The sequence below is a fragment of the Eucyclogobius newberryi genome, unplaced genomic scaffold, assembly GCF_026437365.1.
Source record: "Eucyclogobius newberryi isolate DKJ021-1_F unplaced genomic scaffold, fEucNew1.0.hap1 SCAF_8, whole genome shotgun sequence".
NCBI lineage: Eukaryota > Metazoa > Chordata > Actinopteri > Gobiiformes > Gobiidae > Eucyclogobius > Eucyclogobius newberryi.
The window spans coordinates 23,591,984-23,617,346 of record NW_027316500.1 but is presented as its reverse complement, the minus strand read 5'-3'; the positions used below and the strand labels follow the sequence as shown (position 1 = coordinate 23,617,346).

Here is a 25,363-nt window from a genome sequence, read left to right as displayed (position 1 = left end):
AACACCTTTTGTATCTAAAGACATTGAAATTTATTAAATATCCAAAAGAATGTTGATATTCTTTACGGTCTCTGCGTAACACGCCCTCAAAAAAGGCTTAATTTTCATTCTATTGGAATTGATCTGCGGAGCTCATATTTCACTCACTAATGCGTTTTTTTGATCTGATTGTAAATAAATAGCCATGTAACAAATGTACTCTATAGCGCCCCCTACCCATTGTGTGAAAAACTCAACATTGTCTGATTTGTTTGAAACTCATGGTTTATATTCTTCTTGAGACGCCATGAAAAAAGTGCACTGCAGATATTGTGTATTTTCACAATTGGCCAGCAGAGGCGCAATGAATGCCTTCACTTCCTCTTTCGCTTTTATTTTGATGGGACGTTTCCTCTCGTGCCGCATTAGAATTATTATTCTTTAGACTTTATTCTTTAGGCTTTATTCTTTAGACTTAATTCTTTAGACTTTATTCTTTAGACTTAATTCTTTTGATTTTATTCTAACAAAGTCTGAAGAATAAAGTCTGGCGGTAATGCAACACTTGGATGCCAACTGCCATAAAACAATAATAACAACAACAACAACAACATTCTTTAGACTTTATTCTTTCTGCCACAACTCTGGTATTTTTGACGCCCTGAACATCACTGAAAAGTCGCGGGTCACCGAGGCTCTCTCGCTTTCTCCCTGCTCAGGTCTGCGTTCAGCACAATCTTGCAATTTGTCAGGACAAACAACTATTTGAATTGCAAACTACGCAATCATCAACGGTGAATTACTGAGCTTCGTTTGGTCTGCCGCAAAACGCAGCAGAAAACATGGACAGGCGGGAAGGCGGTCGCTCGGGAGCCATCATCGCCGCTCCGTGGCTTTAATTCAATTTGACCTCAATGAAGCTTGGGGACATCCTGATGGAGTATATTTGCAGTTTTTCCATCAAAAACACAAATTGTACATGTTTCCTATGCCTTTTTGGAATAAATCTAGCTTTGCCCGGGTCATAAACCTCGCTTGGATTACAATTATTTGATTATTAAATTAGTTGACGAACAATCAATTAGCTGCGATTAAACTGCGATTGTTTCAGCCCTACAAACAAGAGGAAGACAATTCGGCCATAAGCAAAACCATGGCACAGAGGTTAGAGCACCAGTCCACCCACTCTCAGGTTGGTCCCACTTGAACTGGTGCATACTGTTGTTGTGTCCTCAGGCAAGACCCTTCACACACGACTGTATGTATTAAAGCTGTGTGAATGAATGCCAAACTTGTAAACTGAACTGCAAATGTACAGCTTTATCATGTTAAAGCTCTGAACGTCTCATAATCATCCATTTAAACCTTACATCCCGTGACCCAGTTTCGGATAAGAAACCTCCGGCAGAAATCTGGAGCAAACCCTTCATGTGACCCACATTTTATGCCACCGGTCTAAATACAACTTTACATGAAGTATGCTAATGCTGAGCTGTCCAACGCATAAATAAAGTTGTATTGAACTTGTACAAGTAAGCATCCTTGACTTATGCATATTACTTCTAAAGTACTAAGTATGTACAGTGTGTAGTTTTTTTATACTTAAACAGGAGCAAGAGCCATTATATATCATGTTGTCAACTGAGCCACAGATATAACATTCATCTATAGGAATTTACACATATTTTGATGCACTTTCTCTACTTTCAATGATACAAACTTTGTCTACTACATCATTGTACATGGAAGTTGGGGTCTCGAGCCCAGTGTCAAACAGCTGGAGTTCTTCACAGCTGTGCACTATTTTAGTCCCAATTCAAACTTCCTTTGTCAAACTGCGGACAGCGGTGTTTGGATAAGAACAGAGCGGCAGATAAACACAGAGTAAAGCAAAAGAACCACGACGCATTCAGGCTGTACTCCACACGTCACAATGGTTAAGAACTGTGAGGATTTATTGTGAGAAGCAACAATGCGTTTAATTACCGTGATTATTGAAAAAAACACTTTCAATTACAAGATTAGAATGTCTGAACTGATCGACTTTATTCCTGCCTTTCAACCAATCACCAAAACGTTCATATAGTAAATCATCTCCACCGCAGCAGCCTCTCCTTGTCCTTTCACCATCGCCTGGTTCCTTGCAACAAAGTTTACTCGTTCCATTAATAATACATACATAATCGTGAAAAGATATGTCACGTCAATGCAACGTCCTGCGAGACCAGATCAAAATGTGATTATCGCCACACTGCAGGCAGTTCTTCACACTCACATTTGTACTACAAGTATAACGTATCAATGATTATTTAGCTTAACTTTACTGTGATTACATGTGATGAATGATCTGATTGCTTTAAGAGATGAATGTAAACTGCCGTGGCACTCTGATGAAAATGAAGTCGCACTTAGTATAGAATAATGACTTTGAGCAGCACGTATCGATCTGTCGTCAGCGTCTAATCCTCCGCCGCACGAGCAAATACTAAAGACTAAAGACTGTGTCAGAAATGTGAACGAAACAGCAGCCAAAACCTGTATGTTTGACAATATGTTTGGAGAATCGGCATTAAACATGAGTTAAAACCACCACGCACTGAAAAAAACCCTTTAAAAAAACAAGTGTCATTACTGTGAGAGGGCTTCTACCTCCACAAACTTAACTTGTGCTTTGTCTCATGGAAATGTTTTTTTTTTTTTACTTATAATATTCCACAGTGTGTCATAAAACCTACGCAGTGTTGCTTTACGGTTTTGCACTGCTGTGACATCAAACTTTCCATACCACAAAAGCTATCCATCCTTTGTTATAGTAGTAAACGTGTGGGAACAGCAACATCTGTTACGTAAATAAAAGGCAAAAACTAAAGGCTTTAACTTTTTCTTTTCACTTCTTTTTGACATAATATTTCTCGCTTTCCTGCTGCATGCATCCTGATCATTTCACCATTTTGACCAACGTTTCCAAAAAAAAGCAGACCTCAAACGACTTTAGAGCGTCCTCCGTCTGTGCCACAGGTGCTGCGCCTGCTGCTGCTGCTGCTGCACTACAGACAGTTACGCACCATGACACACACACACACACACAGAGAAACACACACACACAGAGAAACACACACAGAGAGAAACACACACACAGAGAGAAACACACACACACAGAGAAACACACACACACAGAGAAACACACACAGAGAGAAACACACACACAGAGAGAAACACACACACACAGAGAAACACACACACACAGAGAAACACACACACACACACACACACACACACACAGAGAAACACACACACACACTCACACACACACACAGAGAAACACACACACACAGAGAAACACACACACACACACACACAGAGAAACACACACACACACACACACACAGAGAAACACACTCACGCACACAGAGAAACACACACACACACACTCACGCAGAGACACACACACAGAGACACACACACACACACACACACACACACGCACGCGCCGCCGTTACCAGGGCACCTACTCTGCGCTCTTGTCGTAGAAGGGCAGCTTGTCATGGCTCAGGATGTTGGCGCTGGGCTCGGCGGAGATGGCCTGCCTCTTGGAGCGCTGGTGGTCGCGGAGCTGGTTGTGCTTGTGGACCTGCTGCGTGGCGGGCTTGATGACGGAGCGGTACTTGTCCAGCTCGTTCTGCAGCCGCTGGATGAGCTCGTCCTTCTGGTCCAGCTCTGCCTCCAGCTCGTCGATGAGCGCGTCCCGCTGCCGCAGCTCCTCGATCTTCTGCTGGAGCGCGTACTGCAGGTCGCGCAGCGTGCCCATCATTTCACTTCCGCGAACTTTCACAGCAGCAGCAGCAACAGCAGCAGCAGCAGCAGCAGCGCACTCCGCACGCACAGGCCGGGCATCAAACTTTGAGTCCTCTGCGTCCTCTTCTGAGGGTCGTTTCTCTGCTTTGGAAAAACAAAAAAGGGATCCCTCCTCCAACTGTCTGGGTACGCGCTAAGGTGAACCCATGGCGCGTCTGAAACACAACCAGGCAAAGTTTCTTCCTCTCTCTCTCTCCTCTCTCCTCCCTCCTTTTGCGTCCCCTCCCTCTCTCACTCCCTCACTCACTCCTCTCCTCGTGCAGCGGAGACGCGTCCGGTCCGTGCGCGTTTCAGGCTGCGTCCCGGAGGCGCATGAGAGCCGGGGTAACGGAGAGGCGCCTGCAGGAGTCTCACGTATGGTCTCCTCACCGTCTCACGTGAATTATGGACCCGTGAGAGAGCAGAGGAGAGAGGCAGCGCGTCATCTTCATCATCATGTTCATCTTCAGAGCTCCACGGGTCGCCCCTGGAGCAGCAGGGCGCGCGCGCAAAGAAACTTTTACTTGGGATGTTAATGAGTTGAGTGTCAAGTGCAGTCATTACAACGAGGTGGGTTTTTAATTCATAGGGGCACGCTTGCACCAATGGTAAATGAGTTCCTTTCGCAATTGAGCCAAAGTGTTTAAATTGAGAGTGGCATGTATAATAATCCTGGATAACCAAAACATACCTTCAGGGAATTTGAAAAAAACAAATACTTCTGAACGTTCTGGGGCCCATACACCACTGGGATAGATGCAGCCTTTGTTTTGTTTATTGTAGTCCTGAAAGTAAGTTAATGATGTCAGAGCAAATTCCTCCACTCTTCAAATGAACCATATCAACAATAAATGAAGTGGTCAGGGCTGTAACTAACGATTATTTTAACAGTTGAATATAGTCAACGAATATTTTTCAATCAAGCAACAAGTCAAATGAAAAAAAAAGATTTTTGAAATACACCATCAACCAAATAAATGTTGAAAACGATGACTGAAGGAAAAGAGCGGGGGAAATACGAATATTAAGAAGTGTATTAATCATGAAAATCAGACATGTTTTATCCAACAATGCTACCGTCTTTGTTATAGGTATTTCCCTGTGTCGTACATTTCTACATTATCAGGAACAAATTCGATTATTCTTCATCGACTTGCCACGATTAGTCGATCATCACTTGCAGCCCTACAAGCAATGCATTCAAAATCACCCAAATATTTCGATTTCTGCAAAGGAATTCCCCTCTCACTCTCCAAATGTCACACCCTGACGCAGAACCCCAGCGCTCGTATCCAACCGTGACCTGCTCAAACCGTCAAAACGGACCGGTATTCCACGCGAGACAGACATGCAAATCCCCGGTCTGCCCCTCTCCCCCATCTCCCCCCCATCTCCCCTCAGCATTCCCCCACATCGAATCTATTACGCGTGTTGTGTTCTCCCCAATGACAAGCAGCACCCGTCGTCGTTTTGGCACACAGTCAGCTCCATCTAAAACAAATGTGAAAGCTGTCAAGGACGATCTGATAAACGATCAAAGGGGCACAGAAGAGAAGACTAACCGTGACGTAATGTGCGTGAAAAGACACCGGGGGGGTTCATGCGTTATGTGTTTGGTGAGGTTTCTGACAGAGGTGCTTTCCCCCCCGTTCCTGACACTGAAGCGTGTAAACAAATGGGACGAGGCAAGGCCAGTGCTGCTCAGAATAGATCACAGCTGCCCTCTTGTGGTTGCCAGCTGTAATGAGCATTAGGAAGAATTAACGGTATGCGGTCATCATAAGCGCTTGAGCTTTGGAGACGTTATTGACGTAGTCTGTAAGAAAAGACCCGTGCTGTGGTATAGAAAACACTGTGCATCTCATGTGGACAAGGACTAATGACCTCTGACCCATGTGCTTGAAACTGTAGGAGAGCAGGCAAGTAAGGGTGGGCTGTGAGTGAATATGTTTACCATTTCATATATTTATTGATTCATTAATGTGTTTCATCATATTGAAGGATTTCTACATGCTGCTGACAATTTTACAGTTTAATCTTACATTTTACGACATAAGTTTGTATCGTACATTTCAAACTAGATTTTTTTTTAATGTTAATTGGATGCTGTAGTAGTGGGAATAATGCAGCGTGATGTGTATCAGTATTAGAGTAGTAGTAATAGTAGTAGTAGTATAGCAGAAACCTACCTTCACTTTTATTATCACAGTGTGCATTTAAATATATATTGGGTTTTTCAACCTTGAAGGCACTCAAAGTGCTTTATTAGGCCGTGTGGATGAAGTGTCTTGCCCAAGGACACAGTGACATTCCCTCTAGCGCCCCACTGTGGTACCTGGTGTTCCAGCGGTCTCCCATCCAAGAAGGAACCAGGAACTTGCTTAGCTTCTGAGCGCTGGCAACGTCGGCATTTATATTTACTGTGTAGCTACTGGTAGCTAAAGTTGATCTTAGTTTGTCTTAGAATTGTTTTATTATTGTAAATATTTGAAGTTATATTCTCTAAATCATATGCCTGAGTGGCAAGGCAAGGAAAGGCAAGTTTATTTGTAGAGCACATTTCATACACAAGGCAATTCAAAGTGCTTCACAGCAGGAAAAATGCATTCAAATCACAAAGAAATGACAGAAACAGAAATACAATAAAATTAACTAAATTAAAAAATAAAAAAAAACACCAAGCCACAGAGGGTAACGTGTTTTCGGAGTCCAACTCCCTTTTAAATCAGTCCAACTGATTGTACGTACTTTTACACGTCTAACGTGTTTCGGAATGTCCTTTTATTTTCTGATCTAATCTCTAAATCTGTCAGTTTTGTTGTATCCTCAACTGAACTGTGCAGAAACTAGAAACAGTAGTAGTAGAACTAGCTTGCAAAGAAAGTACTTTCCTTATTTCACTGAAAAAGAAGAGAATAATAACTAATACTCAGATTTATATTGTATTTCTAGGACTAGAAGATATATATATATATATATATATATATATATATATATATAATTATTAAGTTTTGCAGCGGTAGTATACTTTCTACATCAATATCATTGTAGTTGAGTATCGCATATTACTTGAGTGATCATATTCCGTTATAGACGCAATATATAAGTGGTAGATAATAAAATAAAAAATAAAAAAATAATATTCATAAAACAAGCACATGCAAATGAAGCACTGTGTGAAGCAGTAGACGTGCGACTGACTGTCCAGAGCTGCTGGACCGACTGTCCAGAGCTGCTGGAGCGACTGTCCAGAGCTGCTGGACCGACTGTCCAGAGCTGCTTGAGCGACTGTCCAGAGCTGCTGGAGCGACTGTCCAGAGTTGCTGGAGCGACTGTCCAGAGCTGCTGGAGCGACTGTCCAGAGCTGCTGGAGCGACTGTCCAGAGCTGCTGGACCGACTGTCCAGAGCTGCTGGACCGACTGTCCAGAGCTGCTGGCTACTGTGGACCCTCTTGCTATTGCGATGTAACATTGACTCTGGCATTGACATGGAATTGATTGACAAACCTGTACATGGCAAAGTTTAGGGAGAAAGAAGTTGACATTTTTTGTAGCATTCTTATGGTCATAGTATTGGATATTTGTAATACATTGTCTCCGTAGTAAAGTTAGTCAGACAACATTCTTGAGGTTTTGAGTACCAATGTATTTTTGAAATTCGACCACTTCTTCTTCCAAAACAAAGGAAAATGATGTCAACCAGACGAACGTTTGAAGTTTTGATTGGATTTTCTTTAGCTATGGAACCTGGACGACTTTTTCCAAAACTTTCAGCTCTCAATACGTGAACGAGTGGAAAAGTCATTCCTGACAGCTTTGCATTGTATCCAAACACACCCATCCCATATTGAATCAGAAAGCAGGATTTTCCAAGCAGATGTTCGCAATAAAACATACTCTTAAGTGACATTTATATCAACATTTAGCATGGTCGGATTGGTCTTGCTGAGGATCGATTACATATTTTTCAAGCAATGTTTGTACTCACAAGTGGTAACAATATATCACAAATATGACGTGATTGCAGTATCAATGTGTATTAAAGTCATGCAGGAAATCAGTGGTCCAGCAGCGTTTGAGACATTCTGTTTGAGACATTCTGTTTGAGACATTCTGTTCCATTTCTGATATGGTCTGAGGATATTTGAAGTTTGAAATTTTAAGATATTTGAGTGTTTTGTTTTTCCTGTTATTAGGCCCGAGCGCCACAAGCTGGCGAGAGGCCTATTAATCTCGTAAGGCCGTGCGAAGCACGGCTGCGAAAGTGCGCACGTAGCGCGCACGAAATCGAGCGCGAAGCGCTCGCCCACTTCCAAACACTCACTAACGCACTCCTTCACTCATGCACGCACCGTGCATACTAATTAGTAGTAGGAAAATGGAACATTACCGTTGTAAACGGGCGATGCCCGTGCAAAAGTGTGCACTAAACGAGCACTTTACATTGAGATGACGACCGCTTCGCGGTCGTCATCCCCATATAAAGCACTCATTTGCGCCAAGTAGCTCACGAATACGTTCCCCCGTCTCTTGCATGTTCCGTGCATATAAGCATGTAATGCAAAAATTGAACATTATTACTGTATAGAGGGCCAAAAACACAAAGTGGGCGGAGCCCACTCAAAATTAACGAAAGTACCCGTCAGTGACCAGGGACCCACACCATGAGGTAGGAAAGCGCGAGCACTTTCCGAAAATGTATAGTTTATGATATTTGAAAAATGGGAATCGGAATATTATTAGGCCCGAGCGCCACAAGCTGGCGAGAGGCCTATTAATCTCGTAAGGCCGTGCGAAGCACGGCTGCGAAAGTGCGCACGTAGTGCGCACGAAATCGAGCGCGAAGCGCTCGCCCACTTCCAAACACTCACTAACGCACTTCTCCACTCATGCACGCCCCGTGCATACTAATTAGTTGTAGGAAAATGGAACATTACCGTTGTAAACGGGCGAAGCCCGTGCAAAAGTTCGCCCTAAACGAGCACTTTACATTGGGATGACGACCGCGAAGCGGTCGTCATCCCCATATAAAGCACTCATTTGCGCTAAGTAGCTCACGAATACGTTCCCCATCTCTTGCATGTTCCGTGCATATAAGCATGTAATGCAAAAATTGAACATTATTACTGTATAGAGGGCCAAAAACACAAAGTGGGCGGAGCCCACTCAAAATTATCGAAAGTACCCGTCAGTGACCAGGGACCCACACCATGAGGTAGGAAAGCGCGAGCGCTTTCCGAAAATGTATAGTTTATGATATTTGAAAAATGGGAAACATTGTTTTCGCATCGGAATATTATTCTTTCTTTCTTTCTTTCTTTCTTCTTCTTCTTCTCGGGACCAACCCCCCTATTTTTCACCCAGTGAACATTGACGAAAAGTCACAAAAATTTGCACACCTCTAAAAATCGTGCCTCTCTACATTCTGGCTATTTCCCTTTTCTAAAATAAAAAAAATTGGCGCGTCAGCGCCACCAAATGTACCAAAAATGCATTGAGAGATGGGAAATGACCCAAAAAAAATCTGATCGTAGAATCATGAAATTTGGCGCAGAGGTAGATGGTGACAAGAGAAGTAAAAAATATTATTACGGCAACGCCGTCCGCCCAACCAAATGTCGGCCATATTGCTTCAAAAATGGCTAAACATGACTTCGGAGTTTTTCCAAACGTCGTACTTTTACGAACTCCTCCCAGGGCGTTGGCCCTAAAAAGCTGAAATTTGGTGAAAATGCTACTGAGGAGTGGGACATCAAAAGTTATCCAAATTACATTGATACCTCTCACGGTCTCTGTGCGGCGAAGCCGCAAACTGTAACTAAAATTTCAGAAATCTCCCATATTTAAAATTTCTGCCGTTTGCGCAGATAAAGTCCGAATTGCATCAAATTAGAATCAGTTGTTAAACTCTTTGCCCTAAACCTACTTGAAGTGAAATAAATTCATTTGGCGCCACAGCGCCCCCTACAGATTTTATATGGAGGTTAAATGTTTAGTTTTGCGAAATTATATGAAATTTGACACACAACTCAATTTTAGCATCCCCATCAAAAAAGTCAATGAGACCCATGTCATAATTGTTATGGCGTTGCCCAACGATGACCGAAACCTTTCATGTTATTCCAATGGGGAAATCGCCAGAACATGTTTACACTTTAGACTTTCACAAACTCCTCCCAGGGCGTCAGCCCTATTAACCTGAAATTTGGTGGGACTCATCTTCAGGGGTGGACCATCAAAAGTTATCCACATTTTCATTCAAAGAGTCACGGTGTCTGTGCGGCAAAGCCGCACATTTTGCCAAGAATTCAAAATAAAATAGCTTTTTGATGGTAAAACAAAGGGGAGAAGATGTGACAGCGTCACAGATTCAGCAGTAGGCGTAATAAAAGGACAATTGGGGCGCGTTAGCGCCCCCTCCTCTTGCGGCGTGGCGGCGGTGTGGCGGCGGCGTGGCGAGGGCCGATCATTGCCGCTTGCGGCTATATTTCTTTCTTCTTCTTCTTCTTCTCGGGACCAACCCCCCTATTTTTCACCCAGTGAACATTGACGAAAAGTCAAAAAAATTTGCACACCTCTAAAAATCGTGCCTCTCTACATTCTGGCTATTTCCTTTTTCTAAAATAAAAAAATTGGCGCGTCAGCGCCCCCAAATGTACCAAAAATGCATTGAGAGATGGGAAATGACCCAAAAAAAATCTGATCGTAGAATCATGAAATTTGGCGCAGAGGTAGATGGTGACAAGAGAAGTAAAAAATATTATTACGGCAACGCCGTCCGCCCAACCAAATGTCGGCCATATTGCTTCAAAAATGGCTAAACATGACTTCGGAGTTTTTCCAAACGTCGTACTTTTACGAACTCCTCCCAGGGCGTTGGCCCTAAAAAGCTGAAATTTGGTGAAAATGCTACTGAGGAGTGGGACATCAAAAGTTATCCAAATTACATTGACACCTGTCACGGTCTCTGTGCGGCGAAGCCGCAAACTGTAGCAAGAATTTCAGAAATCTCCCAAATTTAACATTTCTGCCGTTTGCGCAGATAAAGTCCGAATTGCGTCAAATTAGAATCAGTTGTTAAACTCTTTGCCCTAAACCTACTTGAAGTGAAATAAATTAATTTGAAGCCACAGCGCCCCCTACAGATTTTATATGGATGGTTAAATGTTTAGTTTTGCGAAATTATATGAAATTTGACACACAACTCAATTTTAGCATCCCCATCAAAAAAGTCAATGAGACCCATGTCATAATTGTTATGGCGTTGCCGTAACGATGACCGAAACCTTCCATGTTATTCCAATGGGGAAATCGCCAGAACATGTTTACACTTTATACTATTAACCTGAAATTTGGTGAGACTCATCTTCAGGGGTGGACCATCAAAAGTTATCCACATTTTTATACAAAGAGTCACGGTGTCTGTGCGGCAAAGCCGCACATTTTGCCAAGAATTCAAAATAAAATTGCTTTTTGATGGTAAAACAAAGGGGAGAAGATGTGACAGCGTCACAGATTCAGCAGTAGGCGTAATAAAAGGACAATTGGGGCGCGTTAGCGCCCCCTCCTCTTGCGGCGTGGCGGCGGCGTGGCGAGGGCCGATCATTGCCGCTTGCGGCTATATTTTTATAATATTTTTGTGTTTTTAGAACACATTTGAAAACCTGTATGATTACAGAGACAGGTATTTTGCTATACTTAAAATGTTTTTCTCGTGTGCTAAATCTGCAACATTCTGGACTTCTGAGCAAAAGAACAAAATAAAACCGACTTGCCTGACATTGTAGTTGAATGTCACAGTCCAAAACTGTGTTAAATAAACTGACTGCGTGACATATTCTATTTGGAAAAATGCGGCAAGAAATGATTATACAACAGACAATCTAGAGGGGTTGAGAGTTATGTCACAATAATTAAAGTACATGTTTTTCAGGCATTATTACATAAAAAAGAATACATTTTGTTCATTTTTAACCACAATATTGATCCACAACAACTTCATAATAGAAGCGGGTCACTTCAAAACCACAGAACGGATTCTAAACGTCATCACGACAAAGCACCACACACACTGACTATGCGGGTGGCAGTATCTGTGGGCGAACAGCCAATTATTATTATCATTATTGTTATTGTTATTGTTAGTAGTAGTAGTAGTAGTAGTAGTAGTAGTAGTAGTAGTAGTAGTAGTAGTAGTAGTAGTAGTAGTAGTAGTAGTAGTAGTAGTAGTAGTTTATTTGAACTGGGACGGAGCACATTAATACATTTTTGTGCATGTGCCAGTATTAGCTGTAGTTTAGCTAGTTTCAAACTGTAGTTGCAGGCAAGGTGTAAAATTACAATTAGGGTTAGTTGAAAAATAAAAAAAGATTAGAAGTCCATTTAAAAAGTTGATTACTGGGTGAAACATGTACAGAAATCTGCCAGAGCACAACAAACACATATGACGATGTGAGTGCCACTCTCATACGTGATTTGATTTTTATTCCTGTTTTAATTCTCATAGAATCCTTTCATTGCTAAGGAGCCATATAATGTTAAACCTGCCGCGTGAATTTAGTTGTCCTGTTTTGTACGTTTTTTATCCATTTGGTTTCATTTATCTATTGTATTAGTTTGTTCTGATTGATCTGTTTGAAATGATCATTATATTTTCTATTAATTTGCTAACTTTTAGAGATAAATGTTTGTTTTAGATTGCTATCATATTGCCCGACACTTTGGAAACTCTCATGTTTATAAAAATGAGCTTTAAAAAATCTAATTGGAGCTGACTTTTGACAGCTTTGAACCACATAATTTATTATTTGAATCTGCCTTTGTTGCCTTCCCATGTCAACAACAACACTCACACATCTTTTATTGTGCTTGAACATTTAGCTCTGGGTTTCTTAATGCAAGAAGCTGAAAGGTTAGTGTAGTGTGCATGTGTGTGAGAGCCTTTCTGTCCTCCTGGTGCTTCCGTAGCTTGTCTCCGGATGCTGTCGGTCAGTTGTCTGTGGATGTTAGCGTTAGCCCTGTGATTAGCTGACAGCTGGGACAGGCTCTGTGCCCACAGGATGCGACTTATCAGCTGCTTGTTATTTAAAGCCTCTGTACCTTATAGGGAAAATATACTGTGTATGTTGAATGTAAAAATAAAACGATCAAGGCATGAAACATCACAATTATGCGGTGCCGGTTCCATGGCGGAAAATTGAGCCGATAAACTAAAAGAAATACGTTGTTTGAAATGATAGAGACGTTACTAACTTGTTATGTCATCCAATCAATATCTTTGTTACTATTTAATGCTGTTTGGTTATAATTACAAGTTTCCAAATGAGGTTTAACTGATTAAAAAGACAATTTTCGTGCTTGGGCCCATAATTATACCTCTATACCTATCACCAAACACAGGTATTCCAACACCTAATTAGTATTTTGAATCTACAATATTGATCAATGTGACCTGTACACCTCAGTATATTTGCAATAGGAGGCTGTAGGTTTCAAATCATGGAAAATCAAACAAACACAGCATCTGGATTAACAAACCACTGCTATCTGCCATGTAGGGTTTGCTTTTGGCACTACTGTTTACATTTTATACTAGGTTACTTGACATTTTTTAAATCAACAAACATAAAAACTTAAATGAAAAAGAAAGGTTAAAGTTGACACTGTCGTCCTTTTTCATATGTTTGAGAACAACTTTATAATAACTACACTTTCATTAGCCTTAATAAAGCATGAACAAAACTTACTTCATCATGAACAAATGGTTTAGTAAGAATTATTCATACTTAGTAACAACTTTATTAAGGTGTTATGGTTAGGGCATTAATAAAGTAGTTTCTCTGCCTGAATCGTGCTTAATAAACTACTTGTTCATTATGAATTCATGCTTTATTAAGGCTATTAAAAGAGTGGTTATTATTGGTGCTTTTCAGCTTCTGGAATGTGATGATGGGGCAAGAGCCTGATTTCACAATTCACAAATATTTAATCTGATGGTTTCTCTCAGTGACTCGACTCATCAACTTCTTGTATTACAACAAAAAACACAGCAATAAAAAGTGTTACTCAAGTTCTTTCATTCTTTTCATTCCAATCCCTCTGAGTCGACTCATCAGTAAAGTTCCCGTTGCTGCCTGTGCTGCATTTTTGGCTGCAGCTCCTCGTATGCTGCACATCCTGTCATCTTCCCCTGCCCCAGTGTCCTTCAAAGCACCTCTGGGTTAAATTTCACCTCCCTAACCATCCTAGCTCAGCCGTTTTTCCTCTCCCCTAGTCCAATCGATCGAAACAGGATCCGGAGCTCCATGCCGCGGTAACATGAGGAGGCTGATATACCGTCCCATACAAGCAGCTTTCCAAAACGGGGGCTTTGGGGATGGGGGAGAAATGAACTGGCAGAACTGTCCCGGGACTGAGAGGGGGCAACATGAACGCACTCACGCCCAAAGTTCAGCCCTTTTTGTTGCCTGAGGAGTTTTGAACACAAGATTTTGCCAACTAGAGATGGCAATGAAACGGGACACACAAAATGCAGAGATAATTGGATTGTATCAGTTGGAGAGACAAAACGGAGAAGCCAATATTCTCAAAAGAATTCTAGATTGGCTTCTTTTTACTTAAGACTAAACACTACGGGCAGAATTCTTCGTTTTTTTTGTCTTTTTGTCAGTTGGTTGATTTCCCCTGAAAACAACAACATTGTCCAATCTGCAACTAAAGTAATTCAATTAACTTGGATCCATGGATTATATTGAAAATGATAGCTTCAGTTGTTTTCTGAAAATGAAGTGTCTCACACAGGAATATGCAAATCAGCCCTTAAAGTAGCACTGCACACACCAGACTTTACAATCTAGTACTACAAGCTGTTGACAGATTATACTGAAGTATTTGTTTATTATATCTAATTCAAAGACCGAGTTATTACAGTTTTAACTCCAACAAATGTTCAGCAATGGTGGCAGAAGCTGTAGTGCACTGCTGTTGTGTCCTCGGGCAAGACACTTAATCCGCCTGGCCTTCAGTGTCAAAGTACTCTTATGTATGAATGAATGTGTGTTTGTGAGAGTGAATGTGGGTTATTTGTGCTCAGCATTGTCCCCGACACATATAATAATACCTAGATTACACAAATGCTAAATAAGATATCCAAAATCCTCTCAGTGTTTATTAAAATACCTTAAGTTGTTTTGATTTTTAAAGCTTTTGAAAACGATAATGAATATAGCATGTTTGAGGCCTAAAACATGTCATCGCTTTGAAAATACCTGGGAAAAAAACAAAACAAAACGTTTTGCAGGTGTCTAAATGGCAAGAACAACTTTTATTGAGTCAAGATGAACTTTCTAGAATACCATTTAACCTGAGGCCTGAGGTGTTCCTGGGCTGACTGGCAACAACAACCACAAAAACAACAACTTGCCCTCAATTTATACATGCAAATGAGCCCCGGAAGCTGTTTCGCCAGTGAAATAAAATTACACAAACTGTCCAATGCATTTTAATCCAGTTACCAGCTTGTGTCTGCTGGTGTTTATTATCCTAATGAAGCAATTTGTTTAGATGAGTTTCTGATTAGTGTGGTCTAATAGGACAGGCTGCTCCAAACTTCTAATAACCCTGTCCAAAACCGTCCGAGGCTCAAACCAGCGCCTAAAGGTGATGAAGGAAGCATATGGTCAAACAAAGCGTTTTCTAATGGTGTATTAAATATCCACAGACATGCACTTCTGGTCCTCAGCGCCCAGCTACTAAAAGCCAATAATGCATTGCGCTTCTTCCTGTCTGCGCCCTGTGGGACTGCCATGATGGATCTGATCAATTAGGAGCTCTTTTCTGAAGCTGCTACGCCTGCCTTAAAGCTGCGTCATCCGCTCCAAAGAATGAAACAAGAACCAGAAGTGCTTAGTCCATTCATGGCCGTACGGACCAGTTTACACGTAAAAACACGCAGTGGGCAGCGGGGAAAGTGCGTGCGCGCGCGCGTGCGTGCGGAGAGTCGGGCCACAACAAGTTTGACGGGGCCAATTGAACTGATCCCAATGCTTTACGTGCACAGGGCGCACAGAGGAACACGTGTACTCACCATTCCGACTTTGCGTATTTCCGAAAAGCCTGTTTGGACAAGTCCAGCTGCGTCTGAGGCTCCGCGGAGATGCCCTGCGCTCTGCGGGTCCTCGGGGCAATAAGTTGCTGAGCGCACGGCAGAACCGACTGACATTTGTGTAGTTTCCTTTTGAGTTCCTGGACCTCGTCGTCTCTGTCGGCCAAGCGCCGCTCCAAGTCCCGTATCCTCTCCTCCTTGAGCAGCAGGATCTTGGCGAAGTCCTCCTCCAGATCACTCATGGTGGCGATAAACTTTGCTCCCGTCCGCAGCGAGACACGACTCGCTTCCCGCACAGGCTGAGGGAACGGCGCTGAAATCCGGAGCGAGGAGGAGGATGGAACCCGATGAGGATGGTGAGGCTCGCGATGCTCCCTTTGCGTGCCACTTGTTTATTTGACAGGAGCGTCCGAAGTGGCGCTTGGAGCACGCCAGCAGCTCAGAGCAGCAGCGCTACACGCCACAGAGCTGCACCCCCCCGGGAGCAGCCGATGAGTCTTCATTGAGAAACCAATTACAGCTGCGCCCTCCCTCTCCGGACGCACGCGGGCACGTACGCGCACAGGCACACGCTCGCGCTCGGGAGGACACGCGCGGGAGACCGGACAACTCCACACAACATGACCGCCTCCCGCACACGGCACACAGGCTATTTCTGCCACCGGTACCGCCCGCTGCTGCCAGACCTCCCGCCGCTGTCCAAAGATGTGTTTGTGTTCTTCTCAAAGTGGCTCTCTCATGCTTCACACCCCTGTCCTGCGCTGACCCGGGACTCCCCGGTGTCCGGCGGCGGGGCGGGACAACACAAGGCTCCATAGTGTGTCCAGACAGGCAAATGCTCTGAAGTGTTTCCTGCATTTGGAGAGAAGGAGACAAAGAGACTACTTTTATTTAAAAAGAAGTAACCTTGCATTACATAACAACCTGCTTTATGAGTGGCACTATATTGTACAATAAGCAATAAACTACACAAATAAACAGGCAATAAACAAAAGTTTTTTCTAAACCTGTTGAACGTGGCATTGTGCATCATTGTGCATCATTGTCTATCATTGTGCACAATGCAGTACAGCATTAACTGCATAGGGAAGTTTCAGATTTGATATATCTATGAATCTCTTTCTGTATAATCCTGAGAACTTCACTTGATAATGCATGCACATTATCAAGCCTAGTTCTCATGAGAAGACCACAATATGAATCAGAAATCAAGTTCAACAGACATAACTTTGGTTGCATACATGTTTTATTTATATTTTCTGTCTGATCACTTTCACAACTACAGACGATCCCCCCAAATCTGCCATGCATATGTTTTTTGGTTGCTATGTCCATCTTTCACTGAGTGAAAACATTCTCCTTTGCTAACTTGACAAAGGAGGACTTGGTCCTTTCTCAAACTGAAGCAGGGGTCAGTGCAAAACCTGGTGATCCAAGACTTTGTTGGAATCTTCTGACCAAATAAACATGACCCATGGGAATACAACCATATGAAGATCAGTGACTAACATGTTGCTGCCAGACTCCCCACATACCTTCAGGAGGCCACGTCTGGATAAGGGGCTGGTCTGCGGGTCAAGGATACTTACACAATTCTCACCTCATGTTGTAATGTTTGGTTTTAGCTGATAAAGGCAGTAATGAATGTTCTCATTTCATATAATAGTGTGTTGCTGATTAAATTGTCTTTTGTAGGTCTTAAATGGTGATGACAAGTGTCCTCACCCACCTTGCCTATAGCTGTGGCACTTTGAGTGAACAAATAATGGTCTACTGTGGCACTTTGAGAGATTTGTGCTGTCATTTCCAAGATTATGATGATTATTATTACTAGTATATTGAGGTTTTTTTTCACAGGTCAAATATATATATATATATATATATATATATATATATATATATATATAATACCCATTCATTTGGCAAATTCGATTTGCTAAATGCTTTAAAGGTGTTCTATGTAACTTTTCTGGTGGAGGGTAGACCACTGTCTCCATGGAGATGTCATGCTTCATCCAGAATATTCCACAGTATGGAATTAAACTAAACAATACATGCTTTTAAAGGGTCCTTTAGGCTACCTGATCTTTACATAAACTACGTAAACTATGTGAAAAAACAAAAGTTCATTCTAAACTCCACATGTATCGCTCACTTGCCTAATGCATTCTCAGCAAACTAAATATTCACTGCAATGAATTTAAAAGTACTTTTCACAAATGTCTGAGTCCAGAGGGAGTCATGGGGAAGCTAACAAACATTAGCCTGCTAACGGCGCACTTATAAATAATAAATAATACAAAACACTGTATAACTAGTTGCAAAGAAAGCGCTGTGTGCTCATTTTCACCTGAATAGATGCTTGTGCAATACATCTGTACAGGGGAAACACATATATAACTGATACAGGCTCTTACAGGTATTTATGAGCAATAAAACATCACTGATGGAATCAAATAAATAAAACATGTCGGGTTCTAAAATGTCAAGTAATTACCCCTTTTCAGAAATAAAAACATGTAAATGACAATTTGCTGATTGTTATAAAAAAATGTCACTATGAAGAGGTGGGGCTTCTGTAGTTCTGAACAGGAAGTCAATGGACCCGTTTCAAATGTAAGTCTTTTTTGTTCAATTTTGTGTTTTACAATGAACAAAATGTGAAATGATGATACATTTATGTTATAGTTAAACATGAAGTACAAAGCATAATATGTCTCCTCCACACAAGTAATAAGGGTTTAACAACCACCTCTGTATTCACCTGTGCCACTCCGTCTCATCTACATTGTTCCTTGAAAACCTTCTCTGAGACTAGATTAACCTCTCTGCAAACATTGATTATCTAAACAGTACTTTTCTCCTTTGACAGTCCAGCACAATTATCCATTTAAATTTCCCCGACACATCTCACCTTGTTGCTGCTGAAGGCTTGACCGTGGGGATAAGAATAGCCTGTAACCTGCATCGTCTACCGTAGATTAACACCTCAACATTGCTTTGCACCATTTTCCTTGCAATATGTCAAATCTACTTCAACCTCCCTGATTGATAAAACAAGGAGGGTGCCGCATCGATGGTGTTTTCTTTCAAGTGCATAGGGAATTTATATCTCCACTTTCCACACTGGTTTAGCATTGTCTAATAGTGCTGGGCTTTTTATTATTCCAAACGACTCTTATTAGGGCCGTAAAGAGCAAGTCTATTTGTACAGATTGTCCTATGGAGGGTATTGCCATGGTTGTAAAGCTCTTTTTAAAAGGCAGAAGTCACGCCTGGCTTACTAATCGCGGGCTAATGTTATCTGGTATGGATCCGTTTACTGTTTGAAAGCATAGCTACAGTGCAGAGGATGGTGTGATTAGTAGATGAGGGAATTCACATCATTAAATGTTGTAAATTAATGTTGATAATTAATAAGCTTATGTACAGTATACAACATGCAAAAGAGCCTGATTGGAAAAAACTAGAAATTGTCATAACACTTTCTTGATATACTAGCATTTCCCTGTGTTGCAAAAGTGACACTATTATCAGTAATGAATGTAAAGATTAGTCACCCATACCATTCAGATTTTTTGTGGAAATATGCAAAATCAGCTTTAATGAGCTTTTAACCCTGTTACAACAGTGTTTCCACATTATTCGTTTACTCAAAGTTGTATTTTGAGTGATTCATACATCAGTTATTCCTGTATTGTCCTGTAACTGAGGCTCAAGGGCTCCGAAAATTCCTGTTTTCACATACCCCCTATCCCCGCCCACATCCTTGTACTTAGTTGCAATTATTTGAAACATTCAAACTCGGAGTTATACAAATAGGCTTGTCAGTACTGCAGTTTTAAACAGGAAGTCAGTCTGTTTCTATTTATATGCTGTTTGAGATCAATAGTGCGGTTTGTGATGAACAAAATCTAAAAGGAGGTCCTTCTCATATTATAGTTGAATTAAAAAAGTATATGTGCTCATTTTTTATTTTTTTATTTTATTCCATTATCATTATTTTATTATTTTTATCTTTAGCTTTTTATTTTTATTTATCTATTTTATTTTATTTCCCCCCCTCCATTCCCTATTAAGATAGGAGAGGAGTTTTGTTCATAAGAGTTCTATTAAGAGTGTGTTTTTGAAACTTCCTATAATCTGTCCTTTCCTCCTGTTTCTACTGCGTTATAACAACGAAATTTCCCCTTGTGTGGATATTAAATGATTATCTTATCTTATATTAATTTGCTAATTTAACCTATATAATTAAATGAAAATAGGCCTACACATATTTTCAACCACACACAACTTTTCATGCAATGGTTCTTTGCGGTGGGAGAAATCATCTTTATAATCGTCATCATGTTCTGTGGGTAGAAGTGTGACTTACTGCAAAAAGAAATCTTGAGCGATATCACAGAAATGAATCTTGTTCGGACAAAGGTGATTTTGATTTGATTTTTGCCGACTCACTGAACAGGCCAATGGCATGACAACCATGTGGCTGAGAGAACTGTTTAGCAAGGAGCATCCAAACAAACCAAATTAAACCTTGCAGTGCTGGCGTAAAAAGAGCATGGAAAAGACTTTTAGAATTTGCAGATTGGCAAGAAATATGCGGATGAAAATATATTGGGAGATGGAAAATTAGCATAACGTTCTCCTGAATGTTCCTCCTCTTCCAAAAAAGTTACAGCAGGATCCACGCCAGATTGATGGCGCTCGACTCGAGGTTAGCTGATTGATATGACTAATTTCACAACAGGAGATCCATTTTTTCAGCATGTTTTTGACCCTAAAGAGAGCCTAAAATGACTGCATTGATCCCATCCCTCCACAGCTATTCATACGCCCAGACTGCTTCTTTCTCCATACTGTATTATTCCAAGTTATATGTTACATAAGAGGCCGTGCCGTACTGGTATAAACGCACCAAACACTTGTGGATTAATTATGGATGCAGCAGGCAGCGTGTTCATTATGACAGAGGTAAATTAAGAGTCACCTTTTGTTGGCCCTGTCCATCGTGACAGATTCACCACAAAGAAGACAGACGCATGAAGAGGGAGGAAAAGAAAGCCCTATTGACATGGCATAAGAAGGAGGCATTCATCTATTATCACGAAACACTAGTTAATATTCCATAGACAAAATGATGGTTTCATCTCGGAAGCGTGTATGTCAAGGTGAAGTTGCCATGGTAAATAAGCTATTGTTGTACAAGAAGAAAAGATGAAAGCAATTTGAGTTATGGCGACAGCTTTTTGGAGCCGTTTAATTTGTATATATTTTGGGTAACTTCAAAAGCGCAGTTATTCTCAACGTTTTATTTGACACAGGAGGTTTCACACAAAAGAATTTCAGGAGGAAAATGAATGCAAGAATCTCTGAAAAAGTGCATCTTGCTATTCTTTTTCTAACATAAATAACCAAGGAACGTTTTGTGCCCTCGCTGTCTTATACAAAAAGAAACTATTTGCAAATATGCTTGTTTGGACCTTGTTGTGGATTTCGGGATTATGGAGATCGGGGAGAATTCTTCCAAATGCTGTAGCCAACAAATCAGATCTTGTAACAAACAGTTGCAGCTGATAACATTGTGAATTAGCTCAATAAAAGAAGTCATAAAGAGATCTGAGTGAGAGTACCCTTTAAAAACACAATTATTGCCCCTTTTAAATTAATAGAAAATTCTTCTCAGGGTTGCAAGCAAAACTCTATCATCTATCCATGAGTTTGATGGTTTTCTTGGAGCTTGTTAGGTCAATTTTTGCTTTACCTAACATTCAATGAAATAAAAAGTCAAAAACAGCACGCCATCCAGGGAATTTTAAAAATGTAATCAAAGGGGAACTGTTATCTACCAAGTTCCTATCTGCAATTCCTCAGTTCTAAACTAATACAAAGGAGTTTTATTAAGTGAATAAGAAATAAGCTGATCAATGTGATCCTGGCTCCCACAGAATCTTTGCTCTTCTTATCTATATATTAATAATATAAATGACAGTGAAAATTTAAAAAAAAATCTATCAGAGATTTAATTGCTTGCCCAATGTTTTTTCCATCCAATAAAGTAAAATCTGTTTTGCCGCAGTACAAATCTAATGTAAATACAGCTTTCTGCATCTAAATATAGACCAATTTATTCTCTGTGACTCAAGAAGTGTGCTGTTAGCGCGCTAATGTTTGTTAGCTTTGCCGTGACTGCAAAGATTCAGTCACTCTGGCCTCAGAAAGTTGTGAAAACCAGGTCAAGTTAAAGGTCATACCTGTGGAGAAGAGAGCCAGCTCATTGTGAAAATGTAGGCTTTTCCACGTTTTTGTTTTATCTTTATTCTCTTTTCAGTCAAAACATGTGTTATAGAACGTGGAGAGATGCAGATATTTAACACCCCACCAGAAAAGTTACGTTGTGCACCTTTAGACATGAAGTTGAAGAGTACATTTAAGAAGGAAGATTGAACTGTATTTCCAGCCAGTTTCTTCCTCTTGTTACTTGTCTACTTGTCAATCAACCCTACTGAGTGTACAATGCATCTTAACAAGTCCCCTTCAGTGCTACCCATGCACTCCCTCTCCCCTCACCCCTGTCCATCTCATCTTCACCACAACAACAGGACCGTCAACCTCCTTAACGTCCCCATCTTCCTCTCTTCATCACCAGGCTATTTACGGAGTCTATGCAGCAGGGTTAAGATCAGTTTACTACGTAGTTATTAACCTAATTTCTCCTATCCAAGTCCAGTCCACTGTTTTAGTCAACAATGTGTGTGCTGCTGTTGAGTAGGTGGAGAGCATTGTTGGTTTTATGGCTGTTCTGGAAAAGCTGTGTTTTGATAGAAAAATACTGCCAGTTTTGTAGGGTTCTTCTTTAGAACATGTAGACACTAAAATGGTCCATTACACATTGTGTTTGGTGTTCGTGGTAAATCTCATTGTTTATTAATTATTATATTGGCCTTTTGTTGGGGGTCGCTAAGTATCCACAGCCTATATTGGCTTAACTTTACTCAACTATAAGGTCATAGTATGTCAAAATACAAAGAGTTTTGACCATGTTCTGGGATTTCTGGAATATTAAATAAAATGTGCAGCTGAATTGTTGCTATGGGCATGTTAAATGTATTAAACTAGGGCATTGTTCGGGATCTTTGTTCATTTTCATAGTCATGAGTTAATTTAAGCAACTCTTTTATAATCTTTCATTTGTGAACTTTGGTGCTGCAGCATTCGTCATTATGAGTGGTACAAAAGTGGGTCCATCCGTGTTTACTTAGTCTGAGTAATGCGGCGCTACCAGTTTTAGCTTAAGCGCTGTATGGGTCATCTCCCCTGGATGTTGTGGCTTAGGTAATGGACGCCAGTTAACCCTGTGGCCATGCAGAGACGGTATGACTGCACACAGGCTGGCTCCGTCCATTCATGAGCGTTATCGAGCGCATTACACCAGCGAGGGCAGTCTGACTCAGGGGTGGGTGGTGTCAATGGGCGAACGGGCTGTAGGCATTTAGTGTAAAGTGTAGTGTTATTATAATGCAGGACGCCTTTGTAGCTATGATTTTATAAGATTTGAACTATGAATAATTAGCTGATATGTAACAGCTTATTTGTATGTATTTCTTTGACAAAATCTAGGCAAATTTGGTACATTTTAAAGTTAGTTAGTGTCTCATCCAAGTAATGGTACTGCTCGATCTGGAAATTCCTACTTTTGAACTCAGGGATGACAGACGTACTCCCACTTCACATACGACATAAACGGACATATTTTCTAGAATGATAATCACCTCAAAAAGTGAATCTGAGTCATTAAAAACCACTTAAACAAAGTAAACATTTGTTACAGATTACAGGTAAATCCAACAATATTCTGTTATTTAACATATGTTAGACGTGTATCAATGCGTATAACGTTTACATCTTTTTAACCTTACATGAGTTAATTTCTCCTCTGGAAAGTCTGTTATTTCCCAATTGAACATATGAATTCAAGGAGAAATACCCGACCTCTCAGTTGCCTTGAACGCAACATAAGGCTTAAATTTGTCTGAGTATAAAATTCTAAATACGTTTAAATAGTCTTTGGTATTTAACAAGCTTTTACTTGATTTGAAGAAAGAGGCATATTACTCCTTGTGCTAATTAATGGCAAACAAAACTCCAGGATGCTGTTTTTGGTCAATAAATCTGGCACTTTCATCACTTAAGATGCTTTTAACTGATATGATAAAATTACAGCGTTGTTTGTCGTTACCGTACCTAATCTGACCTCCAGACCCCTATTATTATAACAGTAACAGAGGATTAATGTCTTGCCACTTTGTGCAACATCTTTGGACAGTGAAAAAGACCGTGCCCTCCGGTTTGCCTTGGGGGCCGATCGGATTACAGAAGACAAGAGGGCAGACATTAGTCACTGTTTTCCTGTAAGGCTCTCTCTCTCTCTTAACCGATCGAGATAGAGCGAGGGGAGACGACGGGTGGGGAGGGAGAGGGGGGTGTCTTGGGTATTCGCAGACATATGCTTGCACATCATTACCACCCACTCACACACTTGCATACAAAGAATTATGTAACCATTCATAAAACCCCCAGCAGCAATGCCAGGAACAGCTTAGAGAAACATAGCAACCAAAGCTAGGTTGAGAAGTTCCAGTACTCTCCGGAACATACCGTTGTCCTGTGGGAGTAGCGGGTAGCCAGTTCACATTGTTGATTATTTTTGGGATTCAAATAAATAAAATACTGGTGTTGCCAATGAAAAGCCTTTTTAAGGTAGTTTACACGATAATGTTATGCAATGATAATCATATTTGATGTTGTCCATGAACCTGATGACAATTTTCTCTGGCAGAAAAAAAAGTACTAACCAAAAATAGCACAAGAGTTTAGAGAACACACATACATATATAGTAATGTATGACTTATTTTTAAAAGCAACTATTATTGTCGACATAAGAAATCCCCAAATTGCTGCTATTGTGAATACACAATTTATTGATCCCAAAGGAAAATTAAGTTCCTAAGATTAGCACAAAAGTCACGAGAACTGGACAGACCCAGATAAGAATGGCTGTGGTCATGACAGTATGAGAATCTTTATAACCTTCAGTGAGTACAATTATATCATATATGGTCAGTGTCAAATGTATTCATAGTACTAAAGTGTAGTGCAGGCAGTGTAAAAATACAATATTCCCATAGCATAAGGCTTTATCAGATACTTAGATGAATGTTCACTTTTTTTTTAGCCTAGACTGGCACATCAATGATCCAATCCAGAAATGTACACTTATGATTGCACATACTGTGAAGTTCGACCACTATCAATCACATTACAATGATGTGTACTTGACCGACACAGTGCATGTGGGTTCACACAATAACACAGAGAAGTACTCATCTCATCACCTTAAAACCCCTGCAGACGGCTGCGGTGTCAAGGAAAAATAGCCGTTGCAT

The 25,363-nt window shown here is 40.8% G+C and overlaps 1 protein-coding gene across 2 annotated transcripts in view; it reads right to left on the bottom strand.

The window, feature by feature from the left end:
• The window catches only part of LOC140351628 (cGMP-dependent protein kinase 1-like), a 151,037-nt gene extending 134,828 nt beyond the window's left edge, over nucleotides 1–16,209 (bottom strand). The window contains exon 1 of one of the 2 annotated variants that reach the window (XM_072437540.1): nucleotides 15,899–16,209. In XM_072437540.1, coding sequence (XP_072293641.1) covers nucleotides 15,899–16,158 — 260 coding nt within the window. In that variant the 5' untranslated portion in view covers nucleotides 16,159–16,209. Of the gene's footprint in view, nucleotides 1–3,491; nucleotides 3,815–15,898 lie in introns of those variants that run through there. The other variant, XM_072437538.1, reaches the window with a different exon arrangement.
• Nucleotides 16,210–25,363: the final 9,154 nt, after the last annotated feature.